Raw genomic sequence first — 20,649 nt, 5'->3', positions numbered from 1 at the left:
CCAGTGGTCGATGGTGCTAAAGTTAAAAGAAAAGGACCATTTTCAACCCTTCACCTATCATTGGCACTTACAGGCGCTTTGACAATTTCCTAGTAATATACTAATAGCGCCCATAGGCGCTCGGCAATTTTTATCGTCTGAGACATTTGCATCTGCCTAGAAAAAAAAAAAAAAAAACAGAAAATAACTTGTGCTATCGAGAAGCTTCGCCGTAATACATAACGTTTACCGCATGTCATACTTAAACATAAACCGCGTGTTAAGTATTAAAATATATCGTATTATTAGCGAAAGCTTCTTAAACGCCAATCTTTTGGTGCGCATATTATCCCGTTGTTTTATCTGTATCATTAGTATCTATATCAATTCCACCCTTGGCGAGGTATATCGATACTTTAATTTTTTCCATTTTTCCATATCATAAGATTTCGCCGACCACCTCGATTCCTCGAAGTCGAGATCGAGAGTCTCGAGAGTCCGGCAACCCGTTCGCTTCCTGGCGCGCCAAGCGCGGCGTCAGTGTGCGCTCCCGCCGCAGGGTGGCGGTGGCGTCGCGCCTGCGAGAAACTACCCCCGCGGCTCAGTGTGACGCTCGCCGCGAACAGCCGCGAACCGCTGCCCGACCGCGGCGACCTGCAGCGAACTGCGGCGGACCCGCGGCCAACTTGCGGAGCGCGCTCCGGGCCGCTAGCGATCGCGATTCCGCGCGGCCGCGGCGGCGCTTTAAGGATTCCCGCGGCGGATTTCCGCGACCCTCGAGGATCTCTCGCGGCTCGCGCGAGTCGAGAAACTGTCCAATAGCGAGCGCGCGTCGCCGTGACCGGCGAGTCTCCTCGTCGCCTCGCCAGGGGGAGGAGTGAGAGCTCTCGCGGCGGTGAAAGGTGAGATTTTGCGCAGATTCGGTGAGGCTGCACCCATGAGACTTATCAAGCCAACTAGAAAATCGTAGGTCGGTGTCGCGGCTCCGGTGGAACGTTCCGTAGAGAGACGCGGCGACGAAGTCGTCCTCACGAGTCACGGGGAAGGGTCCACGTCCGCCCCCGGCGACTTATCAAGGTGGCTGTGATAAGCAAAACGAGGTAGTAACGTTGCCGCTATTGCTTTGGCGTTAAAAATTAACGAGCGGTGGTGAAGGATGAACTTTCCGCGCCGCCTTATCGCGCCTAGCCGCGCCTGTTAAATTAAGTGGTAAATCGTTATCGCGGTTCCTGTGACTTTTACGATTGCGGGATGTGAGCGGCGTCGGAGGATGAGCGAGGCCTGAGGAAACTCGACCGCTACCCGTGCGACTTATCGCAGTAGGTACGATTATTGCATTAAGTAGTAAATCGCTATCACCGGTAGTAACCGATATGACGGAAGAATCCCTCTTTCCCTCTTTTAGAGTTATCGCGTCGACCGAACGAATCGGTCGGATGTTATCGCGATTATAATGGCGCAACGAACCAGGGATAAGTGGGCGAGCCTCGGTTAACCCTTCGGATACGGAACTCTTTCGACGTATGGGCGAAATTCATCTATGCGTGCAGGCAACATTGGACCAAACGTCGCATGGCTTTAGTAGCCAAAGGGTTAAAAGAATCCTGATCGCACCTGTGATACTCTTTGCAGGACTCATGGCCTGTTTGGGTATAGAAACGTTTCTATGTTAATATGGAAACCCAGTCTTGGTGGTGTGGTTATGAAATTGTTAAACAGGAATTGTATTTATGCGAGAGGTCGGCTTTGGGGGGATGGTCGAGGCGGGTATTGATAAGGTTATCGTGGCATTTACAGGGATGGGGATGAAGCAGGAGCGGTGGTATTAAAAAGCGTCCAGGTGGAGTTCAAGAGGGGAGCTCGTAGTAAGGGTTGGATTTCTTTTAAGTATTCATGAGATATCGGAGGAGTGGTAAGAGCTGGTTTGGAGGAATAGAGAAGAAGTGAGAAGGAGGACGCCAGGCGGAGGGGAGGGAGTCCTGGTTGCATTTATTGGGAAAGTTGAGGCGAAACCCCCTCTGCGTGCACTCAATGAACACCCTTTATCCGGAGTGACTTCCATCGATTGATCGACGCCCCGTGATAATTATTAGGGATATCATTATTTCCGGTTTCACCACTTCCGCCATGGATTACGACTCCGATTATTCGCCAGGGCGGAGTAATGGGTCCATCATTTGGTGCGGTTCATTGGGGCTGTGGAAAGGAAACCTGGAGTGTGTTCCCTGCGATAATCGATACCGTTTCCGCGCTTTCCCAATTATTCGGGACGTTGAAAATAGTACGAAAAAATACAATTGCTTCTGCCTCTAACTCTCCCGGGGGCATCTCCATTTTCATCCTGGATGCGATTTTTCCCCTCTCCCCATGATGACGCGGGGTTGGATTCGCCATTTAGCCTGCTTTGTCTGCGGAATTTCGCCAATTCGCGGTCATTCGAGGCGTTAAAATTCGGAAGAAACTCAATAATACTGGAGTACCTTCCGGAACGCTCTTTGATGAGGTTCATTATCTGTGATTTTTTATGGAATGGGTGCAATGGCGGTCATCTCGTGCTTGGATGTTAATTGGGGATGCCCTTTGTTGATGGGACCCATCTTTCATTGAACTCTTCTCGATCGGCCATTTAGTTCGGTTTATGGGGTCCGGAAGGAAGCGTCGACTATCAACCGCGATGATCAGTCGCGATCTGAGTCCTGCCTTGATATCGACTTCGCTTCCTTCGTGTAATATTCATCTATTTTGCCCGATGCCTCGTGACCTGGAAAGAAGCCCATCGCTCCTGTGTTCTGTTACGCGTTTATAAACCCACACTTCTGAAGTCTCGTGCATTAGTCCGCCCTATCGCTCTCGTTTCCCATTTCGCACCTAGACGCGATTTCTCGGTTTTACGCGGAGAAGACATCCTTTTCTCCGGAAATGTCGTTAGAATCTCCGTACCGAGATCTTGCACAAGGGAAGGGAATTACTCTTGCCGGAATACCTCTTTGGATAGGTCCTTTGTCCTCGAGGTCGCGAGCTCCAGGAAGCTCCTTCCATTAACAAAGGCGATCCTTCTTCGTTAAATCGTTCGATCGCGCGATATCGAACCACCTCTTTCCGGCGCTCATTGGCCTCGAAAGGAGTCCATCATGGCGTTCCATTAAATCCATATGCATGCACGCTTCGTTCCCATACATGCCCCTCGCTCGTACTCCAAAGATTCGGGGTATTTTCCGGCTGGTTGAATTATCTGCGACCTCCATTCCCGCGTTATTCTTTATGCAAAATACGCCCCATTTTCCAGCGTATCTTTCGTCGCGTAATCGCGTTCTGGTGAGGCCGCGAGTTCGACCCGATCGAAGGGGTCCATTCGGAGTGCTCGCGGAGGGAACGGCGAGGCGGAACCGCGTCGGGCAGGATTTCAACCCGAAAATTCGATTTTGAAAAATTGACACCGACGTCAACCTCGGTGACGAGGAACGTCGCCTCGACGCAGGACAAATTTAAGTGAATTTCAACGAATTTCTGTGAATTTCAGGATATTTTTGCGAATTTCAGGAAATTTGTGCGAATTTCAGGAAATTTTTGCGAATTTCAAGAAATTTTTGCGAATTTCAGGAAATTTGTGCGAGTTTCAGGGAATTCATTGCGAACTCCTCCAGCCAGCCCGAGTCGAAATGATCGATTTCAGTCTAACCTCTTAATCCTCTTTATTTGATCGCTCGGTTTTGCCGATAGAAATTTCAATCTTATCTAGGTCACGATCAGCGATCATCATTTTTATTAGAGGTCCGAAGTTAAACGAAGCTTGAGAAATCTCAATGAAATGGTTATTCCATTTTACACAAGTTGGACCTGAATATCTTCGAACTAGTCGTCGTTGGGAAACGACGGAGGAGAACTAATTTTAGCGCGGTATTTTAATTTAAATGGACACAACACAGCGTATGGGATGAATTCATTTTTTTTTCTTTTTTAGATTTTTGTGAGACCACTTTCATTATTACGGACCCGATTAAAGTCCTCTCGAATCGATTGGGGGGATCGATCTGGCTTATATAGTTTCAGCAGACATCGCGTTCGCAGCCTTGGCACGACTCTCCGGCCGCCACCTGCGACGTTTGCAAAGTGCCGACCGGTTGCACTTGGACTGCACCGCAACGATCGACCTTGTCCGAAGTGGCGACCGGCCCTCGGCATTGTCCGAGGTGTCGTTGATCTACTGCGAGCTTTAATTGCCGAATATTCGGAACGTTTGCCAATGGATTTCCGATCGGACTCGCTGGCTGCTTGACGATTTGACGAGCTTCTCCGTGCTAAAGAGTCGATTTCATGGATCGCGACGTTCTACTTGCGCGTTGCACTTCTCGACGGGAAATTTTTTTCCAAGTCCTTTATATTTTTCGCCCGCAAATGTACTTCTCTGGGGATAGCAAGTAAACATTTGTCGGAAGAATTCTTTTTTAAATTGAAAGTCTGGACTGAAGGGCCATTTTCATGGATCGCGACGTTCTACTTGCGCGTTGCACTTCTCGACGCATATTTTCCCCAAGACTTTTATATTTCTCTCCCGCCAATTTATTTCGTTGACGATGGCAAGTAAACATTCGCCGCAAGAGTCCCTGTTTAAAAAGAAAGTCCGGGTTGAAGGACCATTTTCATGAATCGCGACGTCTACTTGCGCCTTGAGCATGCACTTTTTCGCGCTGAATTTATATTTTTCTCCAGCCAATTTACTTCGTTGACAATGCCATGTAAATAATTTCACTGTCGCAAAGATTCTTTCTTTACAGAAATTGATGTTTTTCGCTCAGTGTAGAGACCAGCGATATCTACAAAACTAATGAAATTAAATATACATCGGGTTTCTCGTGTATGCCTTTTTTAATTTTATCAATTCGTTAGCGTTGACACAATTTTACGTTGCGTGTCCCCATAGAAATGTGTGCATTCTTGGGTTGATTTACTCTACGTACTTATCGTAGGCGGCGGCGCATTATGTATTAAAAAAAAAAAAAAAAAAAGAGGAAAGTGGGTATTATATGGGGATGCGTATAGCCCGACTCTTCTGATGCAGTTTGCACTCTTTTTACGTGTTGCACCTTTGTCATGGCTATTCGTGCTGGACGAGTATACACGCAGGGGTGGAATTACAATGGTCGTTTCCATCTTATCGATTTAAACGAGACTCTTTATGCGCCGGTGTATAAAAGTAATATCTTTTCCGTGTTAGGTTATTATCGCATTTTCCTGCCGGAATAATCTAATTAGCCGATCTGTTGTTCATGGCAGCAATTGGTTGCCATCGGCGGGCAGACTATTGATCGTACGGTATCGATAGGCTCGAAATTCCGATTGCAATTATAATTTTCCTCCGGATTGTTCTTATTGAGCCTAAGTCAATTGTTTGCGAACTAATTAAAGCGTTAATCGGCACACAACGCGGCGGGATAAACGCCGGACTGCGAGACAAAAGATTCGTGAATAATAACCGGGGGAGAACAAAACCGTGTAATGGCCAATTAAGTGAAATCAATCGAAACGGTGTAAAAAAAAAATAGCGCAGACATGCTGCAAGAGGGACGTACGCGTGGTGCATTTATTTAATGCGACCTCGTTTGGATTTCAACTAACTGGGTCGCTGATATAATTGTTCACGTGCAAGTGCAACTATCGGGGGGTTAGAAGTTCGCGAAAAAGGGTCTTGAAAATTGATTGCGCCCCCTAATGAATATTTCCAATTTGAGATGATATCGATCCACCGTACGGCCATTCTCGCTCATACTTTTCTTCTTTTGCATTATTTTCGTAATCTCTCCTCGCCTTTAAACGTGCAAGAAATAATTCTTGGACGGGAAGGAACGGTCTCTCTGCGTTCGGTATTTCGATTCTGGAGAGACCTATCAATTGTCGAACCATTCTTTCGTATTTCACTCCACACTTTAACGCCTTCTATATCGTTTCTATTCTTTTCCCTCGTTTTTACGCCTCCAAGGAGATATTTTATGTCTGTGGTCTCCCCACTGTGTTCGATATTTCGATTCGAGCGAAGATTATCGAATGCATGAACATCTGCCAGTTCGCTTAGTTCCCTCGTTCTCTATGCATTTCTTGTCATTTGCATTCTCCATCTTTATCGGAGACCCCGGAAACGACATCTCCACCCTTGCGAGTGTCTTCTCCCGTTCCATCCTTAACCCAAGTATCTGCACATAAATGAGATTATTAGATACTCTTGTTTCCTTCACCTCCATTTCCGCTTTCGATTTTCGACCTTTCCTCCGTTCGGCTTTAAAATGTCGGGAAATTGCACTTCCCTTTCCACGGTGCTCTGTCCGGGTCGAACTTCCGATTCGAGGGACGAGTAACTATTCTACAAAGGCTCTCTGCATTTACTTTTGCTTGCTCTCCACACTTTCCTTGTTATTTCGGTCCCTCCACTTTACCGGATTCGAAAACCTGGTGGGAAGTAAACGTCCATTATCATCTAGTATCCTGTGGAATGATCAGCCCCCTGGAAAGGTGCTTTAAACCCCGCGATACAGAACATATGTCATATTAGAAAAAACTTCTAAAATGCAACTGCAAAATCGATTCAATGCATGCAACTCCAAAATGCAGGTGCATAATCGTTTTGCAAGACGTTACGAAATTACGCCGGGTTTACCTCGTCGTGACGCGATCTCTATTCGTGCCTCTGAAACTTGAATGAAAAAAATTATGCGGCATCGGAAGGACCTTTCTCGCCAATGAAAAAATCCCTTTCTCGTGCTTTCACTTCCGGTATTTCCTTCCATCGCGGAAAATATCGGGATTCTCCATGAAATCCAGATTTCGCTGTGCTCGACGATGCGCGGAATTCGTGGAGCCTAAAATCATCTCGAGTTGCGAAATGACCGGTATGCCGTGTGTAATAAGCTAGGAAAAGAGATCTTGCGGATTCAGGGGATGTCCTTTCGTAAATGCGAATTGCAGCTCATTCGGCAGGAAGTGGAATACGAAAAATGGCCGCTGTGTTTGGCACTTTCAAGGCACGTCGAGTTCCTACCTCGTTGGTACAATTATAACGCGGTGCGGATTATAAATAGAGAGGTGCGATGGATTGTCCACCGCACCGCGTTTCGCGATTCCGCGTTCCGCGTCGACGGAAACGCGAGCGTGTCTATTGTTAGCTCCACTTACGAGGAAGCTGCGTGGGGAAATGCATTACTCGGGTCGGGAAAACGCGTTACTCGAGTCCAGGTCTTCCGAGTCCTGCACCCTGGTCTTCGACTTCAGAGCACCCTAACGAGGGGAAAACGAAACGTGAAATTATTCCGCCGAGCACCAAAGCCTTCTCGTTAGTCGTAGCATTAACGAGGAACAAGAGAGTCGTTTAGCGACTTCGCGTACAAGATTTGAGTCGTCGAGTCACCCAGAAGGACCCGATGCAAAATCCTACATGAAATCATCATTTCTATCAAGTGGTCCATGTTTCTTTATTTCTTTTTTCACTTAGGTAAACTCGTCGCATGCATTGTAAACTGTGAAGAATTCAGTTTAAATATTTGAGGTATGTGACCATGGGTGGAGCATTAACAAAAGCGTCGTTCGACGACTTTGTGTAAAGAAAGAGTAGAGAAAAGAAAATGTTTCACTTTCCGAAATGAGGTCCTTTTGTAATATGCGAATTCACGCGTACTGTTTTATAAGGGAGTTTTTAAAGCTCTACTTTATACTTTTTTATTAGTTTTTTATTGGTGACAGGATTGGGCCGGATCCTTCCTATATTCTAGGGAAACTAGTTAGGCACTCGAGCCCTCCTTATTATATATTGAATTCTCATTCCGGGATTAATATCCACTCCACGCTGCGATGCCTCCTAAATGGAGTCCCTAAATGGTCGTGGGCTCATCGATTTTCCACCACGCTGTAGAACTTTGACTAACGAGACGATATCGACGTTAATTCATCGGATCTCCTTCCCTCTGGGAGATTCTCCGAGTTAAAGTCGCGGTTGACTCCGAAGTTGACCGGCTCGAGACCAGGGTTCATCTCGGTTGACGTATGCTAATCGAGCCAACTTCTAGCTCACTTGGGTGACATTTTGGCACAACGTGTTGAGTCGGTTTAAATGTATGACATCAGAGGGTCGTACCTATGCATAACCACTTAATCGTTGTCACGTTTAAAAGAGAAATATTTTGGTCCACCTAGGCTGCTGGGTTAATAAAGATTCCTCGATCATCGATTTCCTTCGATCTGAAAGGGTAGAAATTCGTTTCCAGTTTCCTTAGAAGGGGACACAAAGAAAAGGAACGTGGAAGATGAATCGGTACACGCCGGAGCTATGTACCTGAATAACTCTTGATACCATATCATGTATCTGGAGGGGAACGTGATTAATGTTGACCCTTTGCGTGTCGCTTAGACGTCGGGCCTCTAAAGGGTTAACTCCTCTGGGAAGTGAGGTGGACTGAAGTTCAACTCGAAGCTGTCTTTGAAGTTGATCAATCCTTAATGGCCAAGGATGGCCATGGGTAGTTAATTATCTCGCGACGTATCGTCGCATCGCTTTAACCCTGCCTTTGTCAAATTATCGATGGCTCTAGATAGTGCATAAAAGTACCGAGTATCAACGATAACCCAGCCACGTTTACATCGGCACTGATCGACACTTTATTCAGCATTCGTAATGGCCAATGTTAGCCGGGGATGGTTAATTATCTCGCGATGCATCGTCTCATGCTTTAACCTTGCTTTTGTAAAATTACCGGTGGCCCTAGATAGTATCTAAAAATGCGGAGTTTCCACGATAAGCCCAGCCACGTTTATATCGACACTGATCGACACTTTATTCGGTATTCGTTACGAAGTATCTGATACGGCGTTAGATAATATCGCATATCGTGTAGTATATAATTGTTACGTCAACCCACGGTCAAATTCACGGAGCTATTCGTAATCCTGATTCACTGGTAAAACCAAACGAACGGACGCGCTCGTACGTAGAGTCAGTCCGGTGTTAATTTAAGCCCCACATTTCTTTTTTTCCCCTTCCCCAGGAAACTGAGAGTAAAAAATGAGCCGCCCACGTGGGCATGCATCATTTTGCAAGATTTTTGTTTTCCCCTCCCCGGAAGAGTCCGCCTCGTTTTCCGGTTTCCTTCATTCCTTTTTCCCTTCTGACCCGTGAAATACGACCCTAAAGGGGGATGCGCGAAGAGTCGTCTCGCGGGGGCGGGCGAAACTGTTGGGGATAAAAATGCGGACGGACAATGTTAAATATTTATGGCATCCGATAAATGCAACTACGGGAGGCTTTACTTTATTCGGCGCGAAGGGTTGCCGAGTCCGAGGGCGCGTACCTTCGCTCGTTTATGCGAGAAATTTTCAGGAAATGATTTTACGCCCGAGGTGACGCGTCGGCCTTTTTATCACCTCGGCTGATACCGTGTAAATGCCTTATCGGTATTTGGAACGGTTTATGGAGGGCGATATTGAGGGCATTTGTATCTCGACGTGCAGCCTCGAAAGGGGTTGTCGCGCGATTGGAGTACGAAAGCCCACGAGGCGTACGATTGGGATGGCTAAGAGATCTTCGAGTCCTCGAATATTTAACGTTTACACGTGCTATGGCGAAATTAATTAAATTTTACCGACCCCGTTCGAGAGTACCGTCCCCTGCTGCGCTGCACATGCACCTGCGTGCATCTGCAACGCGAGGTCGCTTGCGCACGAGCGCATGATCCCGGTCTTGTTGCACCGAAGTGCCGTTCAGGACAGGGGATTACTCGTTAATTACTCGTTACGCGCACATCGCGACAGAGAGCGAGACGTGCGGGGAAACTTTCAATGAAATACCGGAATTTCGGAAAACCGAAACGCCGCAATGGTATTTACGCGTGTAATTACTCTGTTTGTCGGAAACACTGCAGAGCCGAAAAACCAAAGCTGTGCATATAGCTCATAATCACATGTATCGTTAAGTATAATGGAAGGGGACTATGGCCACATCAAGGTAATTGTAGACACTCATTAAACCAAATTTAAATCCGATTTGCGGGGTTTCTGTTTTTAGGTTTTCGATTTGCGAAGAGCTATGCAGGACAGGGAATTAATCCTTGATTATTCATTGCGTGTACACTGTGATAGCGCGACGTGGGGAGGGGAATTTCAACAAAATATCGTAATGTCGGAAATTTCCTGGAATTATCTGCAATCGGATTTACGCGTGTAATCACGCCGCTCGCCAAAAATATTTTAACGCCTAAAAATCAAAGCGGTGCATGTAGCTGGTAACCACGTGTATTGTTTAACGCAATGAAGGGAGATTATGGTTATATTTCGGTAATTGCATGTATCATTTTTAAACAAAATCGAATCGCTTCATCGATTTACATTAGCCGGATAGGTTTCGATCAGCCGGATTTTTATTTATTGGGGTTCCGGTTTCTTTTGGAAAGCAGTGGGCAATTTCAAGGAGATGTCGACTCTTTGTAATTCGAGACGGGTGTCTTTTCCCATCGTCGGATGCTGACTCCGCTTCCGGTTTGGTCGTGATTGTCGGAACCAGGAAACGGAAGTGGAGGGAAGTCGAGCAGACTTCGAGTAGGACAAAATCGATGCGTGCGATCACGAACTTGGCAAGAACCCTTGTCTAGTAATTGGCAAGAAATCCACTCGAGGAAACGTTAACCTACATAGGGCGAAACGGGGGAGAGAAAAGGGTGTTTTTGTCTACGAGCTTGATACAATGCCGCGAGGAAGCGCGAAATTTCGCAGCTGGTACCTTCGCCGGGAAATTGGGGTTTAAGGCTATCAAATTTTTAGCCGAAGAGTCTCCGGCAGGAAACTGTGCCGATATCGACCCAGTTTCAGAGGAATTGCCGTCATTTCTGGGAACCGCTTTACTTTTAAAAATGGTGGCCAAAGAGAGGACTCTATAAGGGCTGATTGCACTAAAATTCAAATCCATTCTTCAGGAGACTTTAACGCGTGATCAGAGGTGATCGCCCGATTTTCTGGGTTTACCTAACAGCGGATTTTAAACCTAGAGTTAATACCGTCGGTGTATTTTCACGAACCCGAAATTAACATAATCACCGTCAAGAGATTTTATGCTAATTGCGGTCGGTGCAATTGGGCCAAAGTGTCGTAAATGTGGGGTCGAGGTGTCAGCGGTTCCGTTTCGAACGAGTGACAATTTCCGATATCGATCAGGCGATTGTTCGCCTTCTCGGACATCGATCGCCTCCCCGTCGAAGCGTCGATTGACCGGCGCACTTCGGGGGTAAAAATAATTTCTCCGAGCTGCCTCAACGTGTGATAGTTTTCGCCGGGATATATCGGGGTCTCGTTCGTCGAACTTCCGCCGATCGATGAGCGGGAGACCTCGATTCCGCAGGTCTCGGAAAGCAAAAATGGCGCCGCGCGATCCCATTATTCGGAAAGTAAGAACTCCATCGCGGGGTTGACGCAACTAATGGGTACGTGGGTTTCCATTGATTTAGCAATCAACCCCGGTCTCTGGGAAAACTGGGAGGACTCCGCGACCCTCTTTACGCGTTCTCTTTTCGGCTGCCATTTGTTAGGCAGGTTGACGTTTTCGTTTAATTAAACCGAGGAAAATTCGACTGAACATCGATAGAGTCCGTACAATTGCTCTCTCGAGGATCGAATCGATTCCTTGCGATCGATCGTTCCCCCTTCGAGTTCGGTTGCGTTTAGATTTGGATAAAAACAATCGAATTTTAGGGTCCCGCGATTCGGTCGATCGATCAGCTGATTAGTACATGGCCTGCGTCTTTTTGCCAGGATTTTATTTTTCATCAGTTTTTTTTTTTAAAGGGCCGACTCAAGTATTTTATATCCGACGGAATTAGTCGGAAAATGTGAAAAATCCCCGTCGCAAGGCTGACACGAATAACGACGGAGTACTAGCTCGCTTTTACTGGCAGAAGTCCAATCACGCCGGCTGCCGACGTTGACGTTCACGTCAGACCTCGCTTTGACGTTTGGCAGTCGCTGCAACTGCTTCTCGACAATTAGGTTTGCGGGGCGTACTCTCTGGGGTTTTTTGATAGGATTTTAGAAAGAACTACCTTCGGTTTAAATTGATCCTCACTCCTTTTTCCGAGTTTATGCTAGATGCCGAACTTCAAGAATTAGACGTTTAATGAAGATTTAAGAAATATCCTAGACATTTCTTTGAGTAGTTTCCATGCCGATATTAAATTTTACGAGTTGTCCACACATTTGGTGTATTTTTTAAATGCGCGTTTCGAGCAAATTGTGTGAATCGCGTTAGGCTAGTGAGAGGAATATAACGTTAAATTTATATACTTTTTTATGGAAATCCCGTTATTCTTTGATTTGATTTTATCATAATTATTCAAGTAAATCTATTGTGAGGAATGTTTTACGAATTAACATTGGAGCGTGTTTAACTGTTTCCAAAATGACATTTAATCGAAACTACGCAGTTTTGGAGAGGACTTTGGGACTTGCTCGTAGGATGGATTTATGATTGATAATTCCTCCCACGGAATTATGATAGATGATTAAGTACGGAGATCGGATCTGACCAGGTTTCAGAAATCCGAGCTTCTTGTGCCTGAATCGATCTACTGATTTTACGTTATCTTGCTTTATCACGGATTTCGGAAAACTCGTGAAATTACGTGGCTGACGCAATAAATGAAACGTCTTACAGCATAGAGTTTATCAGTGGAAAAAAAAACATTTCGCCATTTAAATACGATAAGATTGATCCTAAAACATCAAACTTTGAAATGTAATTTTCTGTAAAGAAACATGCATTGAATTATTTAGTACAATTTATTACCACTTAATTTGTCGACCCGCTGAATAGTAGTTCAATAATGCGGCGGTTATTTTGTAGGGACAAACTGTAGTATAAAGTTTGTAAACAGCTGTTAGAACCACGTTTAATTAATTTTAATTGAACTTGTCCTTCTTGAAAAAAGGAAGTATCGTAATGAGATCCCGCCTTACATAGCAAGTGTTTTAATCTCCTTTACCGGGAGCTGAGTAAACTTCGCGAGAACAAGGAAATTTCGAAAAATCCTTACCTTTCATGTCGGAACGTTAAAAGGTTAAACTTCGGAATTCTTTGAGGGGAAAATCGGGAGAATTAACTCCAGTGCCGAGATTGGAAGAAGTGGAAACTCCGAGGAGTTCCGAAGTTGGATACATGAGGAAAGTTTTTCGTATTAAGATGGCTTCTCCGGGCTTTCGCAACATTTGACTTGCTAACGTTTTTTTGAATTCCACCTTTTCCGTGTTTTCCTTTCTCAAGTGCTTGAGAATTAACCCGGATATGAAAAGTGAAAAAAGAAGAATCATCTGGTTTCATACTTCCGTGTGCTTATTACTTTGGAGTACTTCGATCGCTCGAGTTTTTTTCCAAAAGATTTTTGAAAAACTGAGTCCTTTCATGATTTCCATTGCTAGACGATCCGTATCAATAAAGGGATTTCGGTGGAACGTTTTATGAAAGCTTGTCACTTAATCAATTTCCCAATAAGAAAAGATTCTGAAAATGGCTCTTCGAAATCCAACCTTCGGAGGATTGAATATTTGAATCCATCGAGTGAAGCCCGAATAATTAATTCATGCGTCGCTTTAAAAAAGGACCCCACTTCATTCGGAACCCTCTTTAGTCTTGATTACGTTTGTACAGTGTATGTACTAGGGTTCTCGAGCAGTATCCCCATAAACCTTGAAAATATCGAACGGGAGATGAAGCTCAAAATGGAAACGGTGATTTTTTTTTTAAAGTCTTTTTCTGAACATTGTAAAAATTTCCGGAATTCGAGTCGTACTATCCACGGATATGACATGACAAGAGCAGGTCGAGAGGGGAAATTCCCGACCAAGCGGTAAAAAGACAACGAATATTTTTTTATCGTGGCGGTTTTCCGCTCCTTTTCGTTTTTCCGGCTCGCCGGAGCACAATGGGAACAATTGGAGCGTTTGCTACGAGAAGAGCTTTACAGACGAGCTCGAAGTGTTCGCAAGAAAGCTCAGCCCGTACTTCCAATCTGGATCTCTGGACCTGTTTACGCTTCTCTATGAGCGCATTCGCGTGACCCAAACCATTCAATCGGACTGATCACCGCCACCTGTACTTTCCTAGAATAGTGTATTGTGCATCTAGAAGAGAAAATAGGCATTTGTTGGGCACTTGAGAAATTTCATGAGTGAAATGGCCGCAAATGCCTGGTTTGCCATCGGGACGCACCCGACATTTTTTGCCAAATCCGCAAGAAATACGCGACTTTTAATCGCCGATAGAGCGCAGGTTGTGGCCGATTTTCGAATTCCGCCAATTCCAGGGCAGGACTGATTGAAGTTTCCATATGGATATTGTAAAAATGACATTCACGAGACCACTTCCCATATCTATTGCCACGAGATTACGAATCGATTGGTTCATATAAAAGTTATAATCCGCGTCTCATCGATTGCTGCAGCAATAGTCATTGTCAAATGGTTGCACATCCCTCGTGGAAAGAATAGAAATAAACAACGGAAAGACGAAGAAAAGCCAACGCGGAATCGGCGCGAAGAAGGAAGGGAAAACAAAGAAGCCACAGATCGATAATTAAATACGTTTATTAATAGGAATTCCGACGACCGAGCCGAGTAGACTCACTATCGCCATCGTCGAGTTGGGGTCCAGAATGAGAGCGAGGACGAGATAGGGGATCCGTTTACAGTCCAGACTTTTCCTTGATCCAGGACCTGAAGAAGGCGACCTCCGTGTAAACTCCAGGATATCCGGGCTGGGCACATCCGTTGCCCCAGGAGACGACGCCGGCGAGGCGGCCATTGATGGCGAGGGGGCCGCCGGAGTCACCCTGGCAGGCGTCCTTTCCACCCTCGGGGAAGGCGGCGCAGATCTGGCCATTGGGCAGTCCTCCTAAGCCCTTGTAGGCCTTGCTGCAGTCGGCCTTGGAGATGATGGGCACCTGGACTGTCTGTAGAACGGTGGTAGTGCTGCCGCCCTGCGCCTTGGTGCCCCATCCGGTGATGGTGGAGTAGGCTCCTACTTCGGCCTCCTCGTTCTCCTCGTACAGGGGGATGGCCTTGCGGGTGACGTCCAGCTCGAAGGGAGTAGCCAGCTTCATCAGGGCGATGTCGTTGATCGGGGTGCCGTAGGGAGTGCTGCCGTAATCCTCGTGGACGATGACATCGGCGACCCCGTGGAGGGATCCTCCGGCGTTGGAGTGGGTGGATCCGGCACGGACCTTCACCAAGTTTGTGGGGTATCCCACGCAATGCGCCGCCGTGACGACCCAGTTCTCGGCGATGATGGTGCCCCCGCAAAAGGCGAAGCCTGAGATCTGCAGGCTCACCTGGTAAGGCACGTCCTCGATGTTGGCATCGGAGCCACCAACGATGCGCCCAGTCGGGCTCAGGCGGTTCCAGCGCAGAAGCGGGTCGCCTGCGAAACCATGAAATCCCCAATGAATCTCCACTTAACTCCCAGCGAACACTCGCGAAGGCCTAAGTAAACCTCGAGTACGGAACCCGTACATTGAGCGGGAAATTAACTTTCCATTCTAAACGTTCCTTGTTAGAGAAATTCCTTGGGACCAGCGAAATCGATTATGTATGTACCATCGACGTCGCAAGTCAAATGATAATTTTCGATCGAGCGAATATGATTTTATCATTGAAATGTCTTGTTCAAAGTTGGCAGCAACTAGTGAAAATTCAGAGGAAATTGTCATCATCCTTTTTGGATAGAATGTTGGGTTTAATTCCAACCTAATACAGGCAGTTTATTTTATCGATTATAGAAAGTAGAAGTCTGGTTTTCACGATCTTTTTTTTTTCTATAGAAAGTGCTATTTCCTTCAGGATGGACTTGACTAGACTTTTGGCAATTGCGTCCAACTTTCGTGCGCACTTTTAGCAATTGCGTCCAACTTTCGTGCGAACTTTTGGCAATTGCGTCTAAAATTCGTGCAATTAGAAGAATTGGAAAAGCTTTTCGGGGGGTCGACGGATTCAGTTTCGCAGATACTCACCCGAGGCGACTGCCACGAGGACGGCGATTACCAGGCACTTGAACATCTTCGCTCCCAATCTACTACTTGCCTTGCTACCGAAGCTTCCCAATATTTATACGAGACCGGGCGAGCGATTAATAAAATAGATCAGCAATCGGATCTCTAGGTCCCCCTTCCGCCACCCTCCCCAAACCGTCTGTGGGAGGACTTTATCGGTGAAGAAGTGACGCACCGGAGGGACTTTTAATGTTCGAGATTGAGCTCGCGCATTCCTAATCTCACGGAGGCCTACCGTGCATGCCGCGATATCGGAAATATTATTTCTACTATCCACCAGTGATCGATGTGATAAATCCGTCCTGGATAATCTCTTCGTGCGACCTTAGAGTAGACGGTTTGTGCGCAGTTTGGGTTTCTTCGAGATTTACGGCGGTATCGGGACTCGATCGTCGGGGTTTGTCGGCGTTACGCAAGCCAAGAGTTTCGGTTAATAGACGTATGATAATGATTTACGATTTTATCGATCTGTGTTAAGAGGCTGGTTTTCCCTATCGGGACCACTCGAACTAAAAAAGTGCTTTCCCACTTCCTCTTGACGAATCGTAGGTTGAAAAATCTTGCCGGCGAATCTTGGGCCGTTCGAGAGTTTGCGTTCTCGGTTTTCCCTGTTCCCGGAAAGATATCGAGGATGACATAAATATTTGTATTCCGCCGGTGGCCTGGAAAATTCTGAGGAAATCGGAAAACCTCGAGGACGGCTGAGTCGCGCTTCGATTTTTCATCCAAATATTTGCGTTATGCCAAGGGCTTAAAAAGCTGTCCCCTGGAGGGAACGGATTTCCTCACGGGGAATTAGACAGTTTTCCTACGTCAACATACATTGTTTTATTCGGTCGTTTGCATTGTCTCGTGCATTGTGTGGCGTCTCACCAAAAGTTCTCTCGCCGGAAAAGTAATTTCTTCGGGAAATTCACTTTTCACGCGGCGAGTCACGTGCAGATTGTCCATCATTTTCTCTTTTTCCGACCGCTGAGTGCACTTGAACCCAAGACATCGATCCCGTTTTCATTGACAAATCTTATCAGAAAACGGCGTTCAATGTACCGAGTATGTCGGACAGCTCTCGACGGTGTCTTCATGCACTTGATATCGGAGCAGACAGTATCGATTGTTCCCTTCGGATCGAGAGACGGTCACTTGCATCGTCTAAAACCGATGTTATCATATCGGCGTTACATTAATAAATGTTAAAATTAGAGCACAGTTTGCAGCAAACTTCCTTTATCAGATTTACGGTTCGTTCGAGATGAAAATTTTCATCCAATTAGATTCTACTCCGTCTTTCTCCAAATATTAGCAGTTTGAAACTGTTCAGGTGTAATTTATTGTATAAAATGGAGTAACCATTCTATTTTGAGATTTCTGAAGCTCCGATTAAATTCAATTGTTCCGAGGACTTCGAGGTTCTAACGAGAGAAATGAGCTCCGAGCTTCTTAGTCAACTAAGTAAGAGACTGAAATTTCTCCTGGCAAACGGAATAATCATAAGAAAATTCAATGGCTCGATCGAGATCGACAATTTCCGACTTGAATTCAGTCTCGGTTTGCGGAGATCTCGAAGAGTGGTTTCATCGTTTCATCGCCGTTCCGTGACCAGAAAGAATTCTCGATTTCACGTCAAAGAGACAATGGGCACCTTCGGTCGACGCTTTGCGGTCCGTCCTCTTTTTCCGGCCTGTTGGGGTACGCGGAAACCAATCGGAGCGTTTACGGGAACGAGGGTAATTCCGCGGCGGAAGCGCTCGCGGAAAAGCTCGGGGGATAATTCCGCTCGGGAGCTTCTGCGGCTGTTTTTCTGCCCCTCGGGGGCCGCGCTCCAGCGGGCCCAATAATTCAAATCGGAAATATTCGATCGATCCGACTTATCTCGGGCACCGAGGCTGATGGACCGTGGCGAGCTCCCCGGAACTTCGAAATTTGACGCCCTCGCAAATCGAAACACCTTTTTTACCCGACGCTGCAAGATTAGTTTACTTTGAAACCTTTTTCGAAGCCTTTTCAGGCCCACCCGCGACACTTTGATAGCTACCGAGACTTGCGAACTGCTTTTCGTGTTTACGAGTTCAGGAATTTTTGGTTCTCTATCCCGAGAGACCGATCGACTTTCGATTTTACGAAGACGGGATCCTTCAAGTTCGCGGACAGATTTGGGAAACCGATAAGGTTATCAAAGAACCTTTGGGATGTTATCGCCATTTGATCGATCGCTTGAAAACGGCGCGGAATTTCTACTCAGAAAAGGGGAGCCATTTCTCGCTCACGAATAGACGCATGAATTTTCTGTTCGACGTCGTTTAGAATTTCGTTTAACCCTTTCGCTGTTCCCCATATATCGATATTCGGGAGAAAATCATACTTTTATGACTTATGATGTTTCCGTTTCTAACAAGAACACGTTTCGCCCTTTGCTCGTACATCAGACGGACCGAACAACGGAAAATTTACATTTCATACTGACCAATACTTGGTGCGAAACTCTGTCATCTTAATCCTTACATTAAACTCCGCATGAAGTTCTATACGTCCACCCGAGAGTATTTTCTGTAAATTAAAACGTCCTCAATCTCGAGGTAGAAATGGATATGCATTTGGTGCGAGATACTATCGACGTGGGTTCTCTTCGTTCATCTTTCCCGAAAACGAGGAGTGACAAGATTTTCGTTTTTTGCAATCGACGAAGGGAGGATCGAACAAATGATATCAATCGTGACGCTCAAGTATTTCGGCAACACCCGACACGTGTCAGACATGTCGCGTATCGATGCCTGATTGCCGAATACTTTCAATCGTGAAATGTGAAAAATCGAGTGAAATGTGCGAGGCACGATGGATTAGCTAATGTCAGGTACGTGCGGAAATGCGATATCGTTGATCGAGCACGGTGGAGAATCCCAGTGGGATTAGACGTTGATTATTTCTTAGGCTGATTTCGTGTCTTCCTCTATCAGCGCCCCGGATGGTCGGTCGAGCGTGCACATATTTCGGAGTAATATCTCGAAAAGGGATTAAGCCTCTCCTAGATCACTCGATTGGCCTCGCTAATTCTGATATAAATGTCCGAGTATCTAACAAACGCTACGAGTTGTTCGGACCAGCAGGAACGAAGATGATCAAGTGTCTGGTGCTGTCCGCTCTGGTGGTCCTCGCCGTTGGTGAGTGAAATCACGATTTCCGCCCTGATCGAACGATTCATTTCCCAGTTTCCGCTACCCAAGTGATCTCCATTCGACCCTTTGCATCTCGAATCGGTCCCACTTAAATGGAAACGCGAAAGGACGGTCAATAAGGAATTAGAAGTACGGCGAGGAAGGTTGGGGCCGAGAGTCACACCTAGCGCGGTGCGTCAACGCGTCGAGGATCAAAAACCAATCAGAACTATGATGGAAGTCATGCGTGAGATTAAGCGCAGCTCCGATTGGTTTGACATCCATGATGCGATGCCGCGTTCCATGTGACACCCGATGGAGCTTGGGGGATTCCGATCTAATCCTGAATATCTGTGATTAGAAACGGGGGGCGAATCAGATCGCGGCTATTTGCGACGTTTTTGTAAAGGTAACGAAGTCACCCTAACTTCGGCAACGGGATGATAACCGTGTTCGCTTAAATCCTCAAAGGGTTCGTTATCTGACTCCCTGGTAGGCGACGCGAGGCATCAATCGAATCTTCAAGTTTGGCTTCGTCGGCTCGAACTCCGTGTGTAGCTCGATAGCACTTGGCAAATCGTGTAATCGCAACTTGCACATCCTAGGCGAGCCAATCCGAGGTCTGCGACGGATGTCCCCACTGAGTCCCGGGGGACGTATAGTGGGAGGAACGGAAACGACCATCGAGGACGTGCCCTACCAGGTGGTGCTCCAGGTGAATGGAATCTACCTCTGCGGAGGCACCATCATCAGCGACCAATGGATCCTGTCGGCTGCCCATTGCATGGGCTACTCCACTAAACTGCTGCAGGTCCGAGCCGGGTCCGTCCACGAGCAATCTGGAGGCTCTCTCCACGGAGTCGAGGAAGTGATCGTCCACGAGGAGTACTTAATGAACGCCTACAGCGTGCCCGAGAACGACGTGGCCTTGCTTCGCTTGAAGGAGCCATTGGCGCTGGACAGCACCCGCCAGACAATTCCTCTGTATGAAAAAGACGAGGAGGCCAAAGTTGGGGCCTACTCCACCATCACCGGATGGGGAGCCATCACCCAGGGTGGCCCCACATCCTCCGTCTTGCAGACCGTTCAGGTGCCCATCATCTCCAAGGAGAAGTGCAACGAAGCTTACAGGACATTTGGAGGACTCCCTGCAGGCCAGATCTGCGCTGCCTACCCTGAGGGTGGAAAAGATTCTTGCCAGGGTGACTCCGGTGGTCCCCTTGCCATCAATGGTCGTCTTGCCGGGGTGGTATCCTGGGGCAATGGCTGCGCCAGACCTGGGTGGCCTGGTGTCTACACCGAGGTCGCCTCTTATCGAGACTGGATCCATCAGAAATCCGGAATTTAAATGGACCCTTCCTTTGGCTCTCTGGCAACTTCCACGACCCTTAACAATGCAACGTTGGTTCTCGCTGACAACCTTGTGAATTCTTCGCGCACCTTGACCTGGAACCATATCC

The 20,649-nt window shown here is 46.7% G+C and overlaps 3 protein-coding genes across 19 annotated transcripts in view; 2 read left to right on the top strand and 1 right to left on the bottom strand.

Annotated features, from left to right (window-relative positions):
• Positions 1 to 608: 608 nt before the first annotated feature.
• Positions 609 to 20,649, top strand: part of LOC105701173 (trypsin-1) — an 88,512-nt gene continuing 68,471 nt past the window's right edge. For 12 of the 17 annotated variants that reach the window (XM_012427653.2, XM_012427646.2, XM_012427658.2 and 9 more), the window contains exon 1: positions 1,189 to 1,302. The gene's annotated coding sequence lies outside the window, so the exon portion shown is untranslated. Of the gene's footprint in view, positions 1,303 to 15,211; positions 15,327 to 20,649 lie in introns of those variants that run through there. The other 5 variants (XM_012427649.1, XM_012427648.1, XM_012427647.1 and 2 more) reach the window with 5 other exon arrangements.
• On the top strand, positions 1,223 to 20,623 carry LOC105701178 (trypsin-1). The gene is made up of 2 exons (XM_012427671.1): positions 1,223 to 1,302; positions 19,795 to 20,623. The coding sequence occupies exon 2, from the start codon at positions 19,821 to 19,823 to the stop codon at positions 20,535 to 20,537; it is 717 nt and encodes a 238-aa protein (XP_012283094.1). The 5' UTR covers positions 1,223 to 1,302; positions 19,795 to 19,820; the 3' UTR covers positions 20,538 to 20,623.
• LOC105701176 (trypsin-2) lies at positions 14,643 to 16,052 on the bottom strand. Its single transcript, XM_012427670.1, has 2 exons — positions 16,002 to 16,052; positions 14,643 to 15,412 (listed from the first exon to the last, which is right to left on the bottom strand). Exons 1-2 carry the CDS (start codon positions 16,045 to 16,047, stop codon positions 14,679 to 14,681), a joined length of 780 nt encoding a protein of 259 aa, XP_012283093.1. The 5' UTR covers positions 16,048 to 16,052; the 3' UTR covers positions 14,643 to 14,678.

The sequence above is a fragment of the Orussus abietinus genome, unplaced genomic scaffold (assembly GCF_000612105.2).
Source record: "Orussus abietinus isolate OABI.00-Male unplaced genomic scaffold, Oabi_2.0 scaffold28, whole genome shotgun sequence".
NCBI lineage: Eukaryota > Metazoa > Arthropoda > Insecta > Hymenoptera > Orussidae > Orussus > Orussus abietinus.
Note: the sequence above shows the minus strand (reverse complement) of the source record. Positions and strands in the feature narration are given on the sequence as shown.

What these genes read in the sequence shown, in the direction of transcription:
- LOC105701176 (XM_012427670.1), bottom strand. Translation starts at nt 16,047, where the DNA reads ATGTTCAAGTGCCTGGTAATCGCCGTCCTCGTGGCAGTCGCCTCGG. An exon ending in CCTCGTGGCAGTCGCCTCGG is followed by an intron (nt 15,413 to 16,001) that starts GTGAGTATCTGC and finishes ATGGTTTCGCAG; the next exon opens with GCGACCCGCTTCTGCGCTGG.
- LOC105701178 (XM_012427671.1), top strand. Translation starts at nt 19,821, where the DNA reads ATGTCCCCACTGAGTCCCGGGGGACGTATAGTGGGAGGAACGGAAACG.